We start from the raw sequence: 12,182 nt of genomic DNA on the forward strand, positions 1-12,182 counted from the left end.
GGCCTCCCCTGTGTGGGGGCTCCTCTGGGGGGCCTCCTCCAAGGGTTGGTGTTTTAGTTCTCATTCACTGCCGTCTTCATTAGCTGCTATTGGTTTTGAGTGAAGCTGATGTCTTCAGATGATGTGTGTGGAGGTCGTCTTGTCTGTGTCATCTGCCATTATCTGCAGCCTGATCAAATACTAAGACTGCGCTGTAGCAGTTTCTAAAAACGCAAGACTTGAAAGTCTGAATGTCGTTTGATGAGATCCTAGCAATTCTGGATGAAACGAACCACTGATTGACTCGATTTCTTTTTTTATATCAAATACACTCTTTTGTAAATAGTGACTGTACAGCAGAGTTCTCCCTGTGTATGAGCAGTGGAGAGTTGAAATCAAGTTGTCCTAATGCATTCTGTTTCAGGGTGCCATACATTTCTAGATTGGTTTGTTTCAGCCTTGATTGTATTTCTGTCTGTTGAGGCAGAAGAGTCCTTTCATCCTACGGCATCGACAGCAGCCATTAGAGAGAAGATGCAGAGGATTCATTTTAGTTTTCACTTCTGGGACTGTTGCAATACTGTGTGATAATTTATGGCAAGGATATATTTTATTTCATTGTGCATATTGTTTTGTATACATCTTTCAGTTTTAGTTTCTTCTAACACTGTTACCCAAAATCTAATCACTTACTATTTCTCACTCAACTGTAAACAGGATATGTGTATTTGTACAAATGTAAAATAGATGAAGGAATTGTTTTTTGTTTGTTTTTAATGGACATTTCTGTGGGTGAAGGTTTGAGATTGATATAATAAAACTCAATGTATCAAAATGCAAGTATGAATCAATTTGTTTTTCCTCACTCAAGATCCAAAGGTTTTAATTTATTGAAAAAGAAGATAATCACGTCTGAATGGAAGTACAGCAACACATTTCATCACAATGCATTACATAGAAAACATTAGTTAGAAAATATATTTTTATTTTCTATTTTACAAAAAAAGTGCAAAAACAAATATCCATGCCACACTAGGTCTTGAACTCAAATGCACTAATTTGTTTGAAACAAAAAGTGAAAAGGAAAATGTCTTCAAGTTTTAACACGGTATTGCTATTATTTTATATAATTCATTTGTGTTTACGAAATAAATGTTCAAGTCTGCAAAATATACAGCCAAAGAACTGTGTAAGGCTGCGTTAGATGACCCACAGCCCAAAGGATCAAATATAATTTCAGTAACAACATTCAGTGCATGAGAGGACGGAACAAACAAGGAAAAGCTAAGGATACAATGAAATCACACTCGATTGCCAAGTACATCGTGTTTATAGACATGTTTCTCCGTAGACGTAGCTAGCCTAGGACACAGTAGCATCTTCACAGCACTCAGGTTCACCGGGGGGAGTCACCTCCTTGCGAGGTCTTAGTCTCTCTTCTCTCTTTCCAGAGAGAGCAGTAGTTTCCTTCTGGGTGATTCCCCCAGAAGGGGAAGGTGGTCTGAGAAGGAGGACCTGTCAGAGTGTTGAGGGGACTGGGTTTTGGAGAGCGCTGAGGGGAAGAGGGGGCTGGTGTCCCCTGACAGCCCAGCAGCCACGTCGGGGGGCGAGGAGAACGGCTTCTTAGGAGAGTTCAGAAGACCTGCGTCGTCCATCTCTATCACCTCGAAGTCTGCGTCGTTCCACTGGTCGGCCTCGTCCTCCTGCTCCTCCTCCTCGTCGGCTCTCGAGTCGAGCAACGCTTGTCGATCCTCCCCGTCGTCGGGCTCTGGACGCCCCCTGACGTTGGGTCTCCGACTCGGACCGCTGGGCGTGGTGGCCAACTTGTACATGACCGGGAAGAGGATGGAGGTGATGGTGGAGGTGAGCAGAACCAGGTACATGAGCAGGGGGTGATCCCCCGTGATCCTCCCCAGGAGGAAGCCCAGGAGAGCAGGCAGCACCATCTCCCCGAGGGCCGCGCCCACCACAAACACGGCGGCCGAGCGGCCAGTCACTGTGGTGTACTGCTCCACCCAGGAGATCCCACTGGGGAAGGTGGTGGACATGGAGAAGCCGTAAAGCCCTGTGCAGATCCAGAGGACCAGCTGCACGTTGTTGAAGAATGTGAGTAGCAGGGAGGACAGCATGCAGCCCAACAGACTCAGCAGGATCATGGTGCCTGGGTGCATGCAGGTAGCAAAGAAGATAGCCAGGCCCCGGCCAGTTGCAAACATCCCCCAGAATAAAGAGTTAAGGCCCGCGGCCTGAGACTGCTCCATGTGGGCGTAATCCTTGGCGAAGGTGAAGATGAAGGAGCCGTAGGCCACCTCGGCTCCAACGTACCAGAAGAAGAACCAGAAAAGCATGATGATGAGAGCGTTGTGGCTCTTGGACACCTGAGGCTTAGCTGCTTGCGTCTGGAGCGTGTCACGAGAAGGTGAGCAGCAGGTGTAGATGAAGAAGAAGAGGAGGGAGACCAGGAAGAGGAAGGAGCCGATCACAACGTAGGCCCACATGGACCGGAGGGTGACGGTCCAGCTTTGGATCACGGAGAGAAGCGCTGTGGAGAGGGAGGCTTCGGAGACCAGGTCGGTTACGGGTGGGGAGGTTACCATGGCTACCGCGCTGACGTTTTTGTGCGGGACCAGGTCGGTTCCGAAAATCAGCTTAGCGATGATGGGCGAAGCGAAAGCCCCAACAGCGAAGCTGAAGTGGAGAGCTTGCATGTGAGGTCCAGCTTGCTTACGCCACGTGTTCAGGATGAGGACATTCCCACCTGTCAGAGAGAAAAGCAAAACCACTCTTTAACTGACAACAATCACCACAAACACTGTTATTTACAACAAGCTGTTTAATGTTCTTACCTGTGTCTAAAATACCCATAGTGGCTCCGATACCGGACATCATGATAGTGAGAATAGCAGCCTTCTTACAGAAGGGGATGGCACACATCCCTAACGCTGTGACCAACATGGAGAATCCTGAATGGGAAAACAAAGGATTATAATAAAACCCTTTGTATCATGTGCTTTTCATTTCCTCAAAGCACTACAAGATTGAATAAACACATCACATACCACAAACATGCCAATAAGATTAAACACAAAAGAACTAACATACAGCAGTAATCACGCATACCATGCCACACACTTATATATTAAACTGTACAGGGTTCAAGTTGGTGCATTTACCACAAGGGTCTCTAGATATATTATAGTCTTACCCAACATCAAATGAGGGTTCAAGTGGTCAAAGAGAATCCCTCCAAATAATGAGCCACCAATGTACCCTGAAGCACGGCCTACAAAAATGTAGGAGATGTTACTGATGTCCTGGTTGACGTTGATGGCCAAGTCCTCAAAGGTGGGGCCCACAACAGAAATGCTCATGCCCTGGAACAGACCAGTAATCAGAAAAACAGAGGAACAATGTTTATGAAGATATATTTTCGTATTCAATTGGTCCCATGTATTTTCTTGAGAAAAAAGTAGGGACCCATGTATTTTATGGTTTGACATTTCATAAGCTATATGTCATTAAAAGTGTATTATATATCATTCCACCAGAGCTGAGACCCATGAACTTGTAGAGCCAGTTATACTGGTAGTAACAGGATGCAAGTCCTGCTCAGCCACGATGTAGATGGCAAATAAGAAATAAATGATAGCCAAACACAAGAACAGACATGGACAACTACAGAACAGTGTATGTATCAATTACCAACCTGTGTAAAAGAGGATATACTTCCTAAACATCGGAGAACGTGCTTTCAGAATTTGATACGCACAGAGACAGAACATGTGTTCGACACACCAAATAGCCTTCGACTGCGTCAATAAAACTGACAACGTGATGGCTACTGTAAATGAAAGACGTACGATCTGGATTCATATTTACCAGTCCAAGGAAGGATGTACACAGCGCCAAGGTAACCATCCAGCGTCTGCAATTTCCCAAAGAACCGTCGCTGCCAGCTCCGTCAATAATTTCGACTCCATCGAAACCTTGGTTTTTCCTCCGCTTCCCTGCTTTTAGAACACTCTTCAGACCCCGCCGAATGTCTTTCCTCTTGTCAAAAAGAGTATCTTCCTGGTCGTCGTTTTCATCCTCATCTGTCATTCTAGCAAAACGTACCTGCTTCTTTTTGACAACGGGCTTTCGGGAGGCCGAGGCCGACATACCTGTCAAATTACGGCTAACGCTGGACAGGTCGGCGAAGTAGCCTCAACAAATTTGTGCAACTCACTGTGGTGTATACTTCGTGAATGGCACCTCAAAACGACCGTGCTGAAGACCGTGCTTATTCATTCATTCTATCCATCCATCCTAGAAGGTCGGATAGCAAGAGAGGAGAGCCTCTACTAATGGTAAAGATACTCCATATGTCAAGCGTATAATGATGAGGCGCTCAGCTGACGACGCGTCAATTTGCAGGAAGTAGTCATAGGAATGAGATTGCCAGAACAGCGACCTCTGGCGTCCTCGAAAATATTGAATTGGGGACAATGACATGACTGGATAGCTGGCTAGTCTAGTTGTTAAACATAGGCTACTGTCAAGTTATATTTACTGTTTTGAGAATATTTCAACTTTGATGCGATCATATCACATTCCAAACACAGAAAATAACACACATGATGGCAGGACAGACCCTTTGCATGTTAGGATGTTTTGGATGAAATGACCAAAGGGTTTAGCATGTGTGTTTTGGTGGAAATTACCATAGGGGTTAGCATGTGTGTTTTGGTGGAAATGACCAAAGGGGTTAGCATGTGTGTTTTGGTGGAAATGACTAAAGGGGTTGGCATGTGTGTTTTGGTGGAAATGACCAAAGTGGTTAGCATGTGTGTTTTGGATCAAATGACCAAAGGAGTTAGTATGTGTGTTTTGGTGGAAATGACTAAAGGGGTTGGCATGTGTGTTTTGGTGGAAATGACCAAAGGGGTTAGCATGTGTGTTTTGGATCAAATGACCAAAGGAGTTAGTATGTGTGTTTTGGTGGAAATGACCAAAGGGGTTAGCATGTGTGTTTTGGTGGAAATGACCAAAGGGGTTAGCATGTGTGTTTTGGATGAAATGACCAAAGTGGTTAGCATGTGTGTTTTGGATAAAATTACCAAAGGGGTTAGCATATGTGTTTTGGTGGAAATGACCAAAGGGGTTAGCATGTGTGTTTTGGTGGAAATGACCAAAGGGGGTTAGCATGTGTGTTTTGGTGGAAATGACCATAGGGGTTAGCATGTGTGTTTTGGTGAAAATGACCAAAGGGGTTATCGTGTGTGTTTTGGTGAAAATGACCAAAGGGGTTAGCATGTGTGTTTTGGTGGAAATGACTAAAGGGGTTGGCATGTGTGTTTTGATAAAAATGACCAAAGGGGTTAGCATGTGTGTTTTGGATGAAATGACCAAAGGGGTTAGCATGTGTGTTTTGGTGGAAATGACCAAAGGGGTTAGCATGTGTGTTTTGGTGAAAATGACCAAAGGGGTTATCATGTGTGTTTTGGATCAAATGACCAAAGGGGTTAGCATGTGTGTTTTGGTGGAAATGACTAAAGGGGTTGGCATGTGTGTTTTGATAAAAATGACCAAAGGGGTTAGCATGTGTGTTTTGGATGAAATGACCAAAGGGGTTAGCATGTGTGTTTTGGTGGAAATGACCAAAGGGGTTAGCATTTGTGTTTTGGTGGAAATGACCAATGGGGTTAGCATGTGTGTTTTGGTGAAAATGACTAAAGGGGTTGGCATGTGTGTTTTGATAAAAATGACCAAAGGGGTTAGCATGTGTGTTTTGGATGAAATGACCAAAGGGGTTAGCATGTGTGTTTTGGTGGAAATTACCAAAGGGGTTAGCATTTGTGTTTTGGTGGAAATGACCAAAGGGGTTAGCATGTGTGTTTTGGTGGAAATGACCAAAGTGGTTAGCATGTGTGTTTTGGTGGAAATGACCAAAGTGGTTAGCATGTGTGTTTTGGTGGAAATGACCAAAGGGGTTAGCATGTGTGTTTTGGTGGAAATGACCAAAGGGGTTAGCATGTGTGTTTTGGTGAAAATGACCAAAGGGGTTAGCATGTGTGTTTTGGTGGAAATGACTAAAGGGGTTGGCATGTGTGTTTTGATAAAAATGACCAAAGGGGTTAGCATGTGTGTTTTGGATGAAATGACCAAAGGGGTTAGCATGTGTGTTTTGGTGGAAATGACCAAAGGGGTTAGCATGTGTGTTTTGGTGAAAATGACCAAAGGGGTTATCATGTGTGTTTTGGATCAAATGACCAAAGGGGTTAGCATGTGTGTTTTGGTGGAAATGACTAAAGGGGTTGGCATGTGTGTTTTGATAAAAATGACCAAAGGGGTTAGCATGTGTGTTTTGGATGAAATGACCAAAGGGGTTAGCATGTGTGTTTTGGTGGAAATGACCAAAGGGGTTAGCATTTGTGTTTTGGTGGAAATGACCAATGGGGTTAGCATGTGTGTTTTGGTGGAAATGACTAAAGGGGTTGGCATGTGTGTTTTGATAAAAATGACCAAAGGGGTTAGCATGTGTGTTTTGGATGAAATGACCAAAGGGGTTAGCATGTGTGTTTTGGTGGAAATTACCAAAGGGGTTAGCATTTGTGTTTTGGTGGAAATGACCAAAGGGGTTAGCATGTGTGTTTTGGTGGAAATGACCAAAGTGGTTAGCATGTGTGTTTTGGTGGAAATGACCAAAGTGGTTAGCATGTGTGTTTTGGTGGAAATGACCAAAGGGGTTAGCATGTGTGTTTTGGTGGAAATGACCAAAGGGGTTAGCATGTGTGTTTTGGAAAAATGACCAAAGGGGTTAGCATGTGTGTTTTGGTGGAAATGACTAAAGGGGTTGGCATGTGTGTTTTGGTGGAAATGACTAAAGGGGTTGGCATGTGTGTTTTGGTGGAAATGACCAAAGGGGTTAGCATGTGTGTTTTGGATCAAATGACCAAAGGAGTTAGTATGTGTGTTTTGGTGGAAATGACTAAAGGGGTTGGCATGTGTGTTTTGATAAAAATGACCAAAGGGGTTAGCATGTGTGTTTTGGTGGAAATGACCAAAAGGGTTAGCATGTGTGTTTTGGTGGAAATGACCAAAGTGGTTAGCATGTGTGTTTTGGTGGAAATGACCAAAGGGGTTAGCATGTGTGTTTTGGATAAAATGACCAAAGGGGTTAGCATGTGTGTTTTGGTGGAAATGACTAAAGGGGTTGGCATGTGTGTTTTGGTGGAAATTACCAAAGGGGTTAGCATGTGTGTTTTGGATTAAATGACACTTCGTAGGGAATCATCCCTTAGCCTATATAATGTTCAAGGTCAAGATTTAGTCAAAGACTACATGCTTTCACGTTGCCCTAGTGGCCTATGAGTAGCTTATCTTTGTCTCCAATGTACAGTGTAGCCTACCATTATTTCAAATACACCGAATGGCACAACCAAAATCGACAGAAGAAACAACATAATATAAAACTATGTCCTCTTTATTTAAGTCTTCAAGAAAAGTTCTGAAACAATTACACAAATCAGTGGATTGTATGGCATAAAAAAAAAATTGTTTAATTGAGAATTTACAGTACCTGAGGAATTCAGCGTTGAATAGCGCAACTGGGTGTCCATTAATATATTATGTAGGATGTAGATGTAGTAGATTTAAATGTTGTAAAAAATGTACAATTAAGATCAAAACAGTTTTCTTATCATTTAGCCACAGTGGATAGTGGAAGAATAGTTGCTGCATACAAAGTCCAATGTCCAGAGTTTGAATTGCAGTTAAAACGCATAATCGACTTGTTCCAGACTTTTTCATTTGTACAATAGAAAACAATTATAAAAATGTTTAGGATACAGATACAAAAATAAAAGACTAAAGAAACAAGTACTTCATACCAATAACTGAACATGGACAAAATACAATTTGCTGGTATTACATTAACATTACATTTAGCAGACGCTCTTACCCAGAGTGACTTACAGTAAGTAAGGGACATTCCCCCCGAGGCAAGTAGGGTGAAGTGCCTTGCCCAAGGACACAACGTCATTTGGCACAGCTGGGAATCGAACTGGCAACCTTCAGATTACTAGCCCGATTCCCTAACCGCTCAGCCACCTGACTCCTTATTACAGACGCCCTCTCTTTGGAGCAGGTTGGCACTTATGGAACATCCCATTTTCTTATGGTACATCCCATTTTCATGTCGACGGGGGAAAACACACCTGACAGGAAGATTAATAGCAATCAAACCTATATGGCACCTTCATATATTAAGGAAGAATTAAGAAAGAAAAGGAATGAAAGCACTGCACAAATTCAGAGGATGTAATTTTTGATTAAATGAACAGTATGCTCCAGTCAACACCAAATAATGAAGACGTAATCTATCCCATAATAGTCTTCCACAAGATCTCACTCTTTATATTTGGATAGTCTCCACCTTCTGCAAAGACAACTTGGATGGACAGAGACACTGCAAAGACGTAAGATAAAATTTCAGTCTGCATGACAATTTGACATAGATCATATACAGTATAGCAAGTTTGTCTTGACTGACCAACATACATGCTGAGAAAAAATTGTATTTGGAAATTTTGTCAAAGGTTAACTACATGTTTAGTGGTCAAAGGGATTGTCAGGTCAAAGTCTAGGATCCGTCATCTGTCTAAGAATTAAAAAAAAAGATTTTCAATGATTGCTGAAAACCAGGCGACTCTGCTTTTTGTATCATCTATATGCAATTTAGTTAAGGGATCCTTGAGTGCTCGAATGTTTTAGTGTATGAATAACCAGCAATCCAAAGAGTACATAAAAACATTGTCCATTTTGCGTTTAATAGTTTGAATACTATCATATGCTGTGAGCACATACCCTCTACATCATAGGAAAAGAAACACGATACAACATTAGAATACCTAAAATGAACTTTGAAATGAGAAAAACAGACTGATCTCATTGTCAATGGTTAACCAAATTTAATGGTCTGGTGTATCACTGATTAATGAAAATATGGTGGAGAGGATGATTGTAAGATATCGGTAAATCATTTCATTGGTTTAGACAATGTGTGGTGAACAAAATACTGCCTACCTTAAAGTCTAATCACAATATTCAGACTTTCATGTAAATATATGTATTACTTCTTACAAATCGTTTTCGCGGTACTTTGAAAATCTTACAATGTGCTGACAAAATCGTGTTTGCAAAAAAGACAATGGCACTGACGCTAAACACTGCCCAGAATTCTGTTCTTGGTCACTTCTACATAGATCTACAAAACATCAAAGATAGATCACTTCTGGGACTGTTAATACTGTGTTATAATCGTTTACGACAAGAGCCAATGCATTTTAATTGACCTGTTGTGTAATTCCACTGGTAGGCCTCATCTTTCTTCTCTTCTTCATCCAGCCCCTGAGTCTAGCTGTGCTTGGCAGTAGTCATTCTCAGCCTGCGTCTGGCTCTTGACACTGGGTTTTCTGCTTGAGCCAGTGGCCAACTTGTACATGATGGGGAAGAGGATGGCGGTGATGATGGCTGTGACCAGGGTCAGGTACATGAGCAGGGGATAATCCCGGATGTTCGTCCCCAGGAGGAAGCCCAGGAGAGCAGGCAGCACCATCTCCCCCAGGGCCCCGCCCACCACAAAAACGGCGGCCGAGCGGCCAGTCACTGTGGTGTACTGCTCCACCCAGGAGATCCCACTGGGAAAGGTGGTGGACATGGAGATGCCGTAAAGCCCTGTGCAGATCCAGAGGACCAGCTGCACGTTGTTGAAGAATGTGAGTAGCAGGGAGGACAGCATGCAGCCCAACAGACTCAGCAGGATCATGGTGCCTGGGTGCATGCAGGTAGCAAAGAAGATAGCCAGGCCACGGCCAGCTGCAAACATCCCCCAGAATAAAGAGTTAAGGACCGCGGCCTGAGACTGCTCCATGTGGGCGTAATCCTTGGCGAAGGTGAAGATGAAGGAGCCGTAGGCCACCTCGGCTCCAACGTACCAGAAGAAGAACCAGAAGAGCATGATGATGAGAGCGTTGTGGCTCTTGGACACCTGAGGCTTAGCTGCTTGCGTCTGGAGCGTGTCACGAGACATGGTGCTCCGGCAGTACATAGTAAAGAAGAGGAGGGAGACCAGGAAGATGAAGAACCCAATCACAACATAGGACCACAAGGATTTGAGGTCGGTGGTCCATCTTTGGGTTTCGTAAAGAAAGTTCAAGGGGGCTTCGGAGACCCGGTCGGTTAAGGGTGGGGAGGTTACCATGGCTACCGTGCTGATGTTTCTGTCAGGGATCCGATCTGTTCCGAATATCAGCTTAGCGATGATGGGCGAAGCGAAAGCCCCAACAGCGAAGCTGAAGTGGAATGCTTGCATGTGAGGTCCAGCTTGCTTACGCCACGTGTTCAGGATGAGGACATTCCCACCTGTCAGAGAGAAAAGCAAAACCACTCTTTAACTGACAACAATCACCACAAACACTGTTATTTACAACAAGCTGTTTAATGTTTTAATGTTAATGTCTTACCTGTGTCTAAAATACCCATAGTGGCTCCGATACCACACATCATGACAGTGAGAATAGCAGCCTTCTTACAGAAGGGGATGGCACACGTGCCAATTCCTGTGACCAACATGGATAATCCTGGAGGGAAAAGCACAGGAAACGATGAACACTGTTTCCAGTAAAAATGTCCTCCATGTTGGAATGGTTGTTGTTGCACCACGGACTGTATTCGGTGTGACACCGGTCGAGCTTCCCCGGCCTTTAGCATATGTGTTATGTGAGTTGCCTAGTACATTTACATATAGTCATTTAGCAGACGCTCTTATCCAGAGCGACTTACAGTAAGTACAGGGACATTCCCCCCGAGGCAAGTAGGGTGAAGTGCCTTGCCCAAGGACACAACTTCATTTGGCACGGCTGGGAATCGAACTGGCAACCTTCAGATTACTAGCCCGATTCCCTAACCGCTCAGCCACCTGACTCCCAAGCAAGTGTATGCAACTAGATCTGTGTTAACCGTCCTTTCTATATGAAACGATGGACAAATGACACACTCCAGTCACCAATGTTAAAAAAAGGAGGCTTCTCTAAAGTCAATACAGAAAAGTCTTAAATAGCAATACCATGTCACACACTGTTGTGTAGATTAAACTGTTCAGGGTTAGGGTCAGTGGGTGTAATTCTACAACAGGGGTTTCTAGATATTATAGTCTCACCCAGCAGCAAATGAGGGTTTAAGTATTCAAAGAGAATCCCTCCAAATAACGAGCCACCACAGTACCCAGCAGCACGGCCTACAAAAATGTAGGAGATGTTACTGATGTCCTGGTTGACGTTGATGGCAAGGTCCTCAAAGGTGGGGCCCACAACAGAAATGCTCATGCCCTGGAACAGACCACATAGAAAACGTCAGGTAAAACACAGTCTTCAGGTAGGCAGAGGGATACAGCTATGAATACGTACGTAGTCACGTACTCGTGTATCGCTCCAACAACTTAATTATTTAAAGAGGAGGCAACTGATTTTACATTTCCTTACATGAGCATGTCTTATCCTTCCACTGGCTAAATCAATAAGAGAGACGTGAAGATTGCTGTTTTACGGGTGAAAGATATACGATGTCAAGATGTAGATGGCTGAGCGGTTAGGGAGTCGGGCTAGTAATCAGAAGGTCGCTGGTTCGATTCCTGGCCCTGTCAAATGACGTTGTGTCCTTGGGCAAGGCACTTCACCCTACTTGCCTCGGGGGAATGTCCCTGTACTTACTGTAAGTCGCTCTGGATAAGAGCGTCTGCTAAATGCCTAAATGTAAATGTAAGATATTTACCAGTCCCAGAGAGGACAAACAGAGCGCCAATGTGACCATCCAGCGGCTGCAGGTTCCCGAAGAACTGTCGTTTGCTGCTCCGTTTTTAACTTCGACCGCCTCAAACGCTGGGTTCAAACTACTATTACTTGCGTTATGAACATTTTTCTTGTCTTTCCCCTTGTCATCTTCCTCTTTGTCGTTGTTAGCATCTACATCCTTAATTTCTTCATCATCATCGATGTTTACGGGCTCTCGAGCAATTGAGACAGACATACCTGTCAAATTATGCCTGACTGGAGAGACAGCTAAAGGCTTCGTGCAATTTAGCGTGGTGTTGCTTTAGCACCGTGTAATATCCCGTTTCAAAGATCCCTTTGATTTAGTCACTTATTAATCCGCTCCTTCCTTCA

At 43.7% G+C, this 12,182-nt stretch overlaps 2 protein-coding genes across 2 annotated transcripts; both read right to left on the reverse strand.

Moving 5' to 3' along the window:
- Positions 1-845: 845 nt before the first annotated feature.
- On the reverse strand, positions 846-4,346 carry mfsd4b (major facilitator superfamily domain containing 4B). Its single transcript, XM_067241292.1, has 4 exons — positions 3,859-4,346; positions 3,185-3,353; positions 2,826-2,942; positions 846-2,737 (listed from the first exon to the last, which is right to left on the reverse strand). Exons 1-4 carry the CDS (start codon positions 4,138-4,140, stop codon positions 1,407-1,409), a joined length of 1,899 nt encoding a protein of 632 aa, XP_067097393.1. The 5' UTR covers positions 4,141-4,346; the 3' UTR covers positions 846-1,406.
- A 4,959-nt stretch (positions 4,347-9,305) lies between these two features.
- LOC136947838 (sodium-dependent glucose transporter 1-like) lies at positions 9,306-12,045 on the reverse strand. Its single transcript, XM_067242054.1, has 4 exons — positions 11,791-12,045; positions 11,180-11,348; positions 10,485-10,601; positions 9,306-10,383 (listed from the first exon to the last, which is right to left on the reverse strand). The coding sequence occupies exons 1-4, from the start codon at positions 12,043-12,045 to the stop codon at positions 9,359-9,361; spliced, it is 1,566 nt and encodes a 521-aa protein (XP_067098155.1). The 3' UTR covers positions 9,306-9,358.
- Positions 12,046-12,182: the final 137 nt, after the last annotated feature.

Source organism: Osmerus mordax, chromosome 8, assembly GCF_038355195.1.
Source record: "Osmerus mordax isolate fOsmMor3 chromosome 8, fOsmMor3.pri, whole genome shotgun sequence".
NCBI classification, from domain to species: Eukaryota; Metazoa; Chordata; class Actinopteri; order Osmeriformes; family Osmeridae; genus Osmerus; species Osmerus mordax.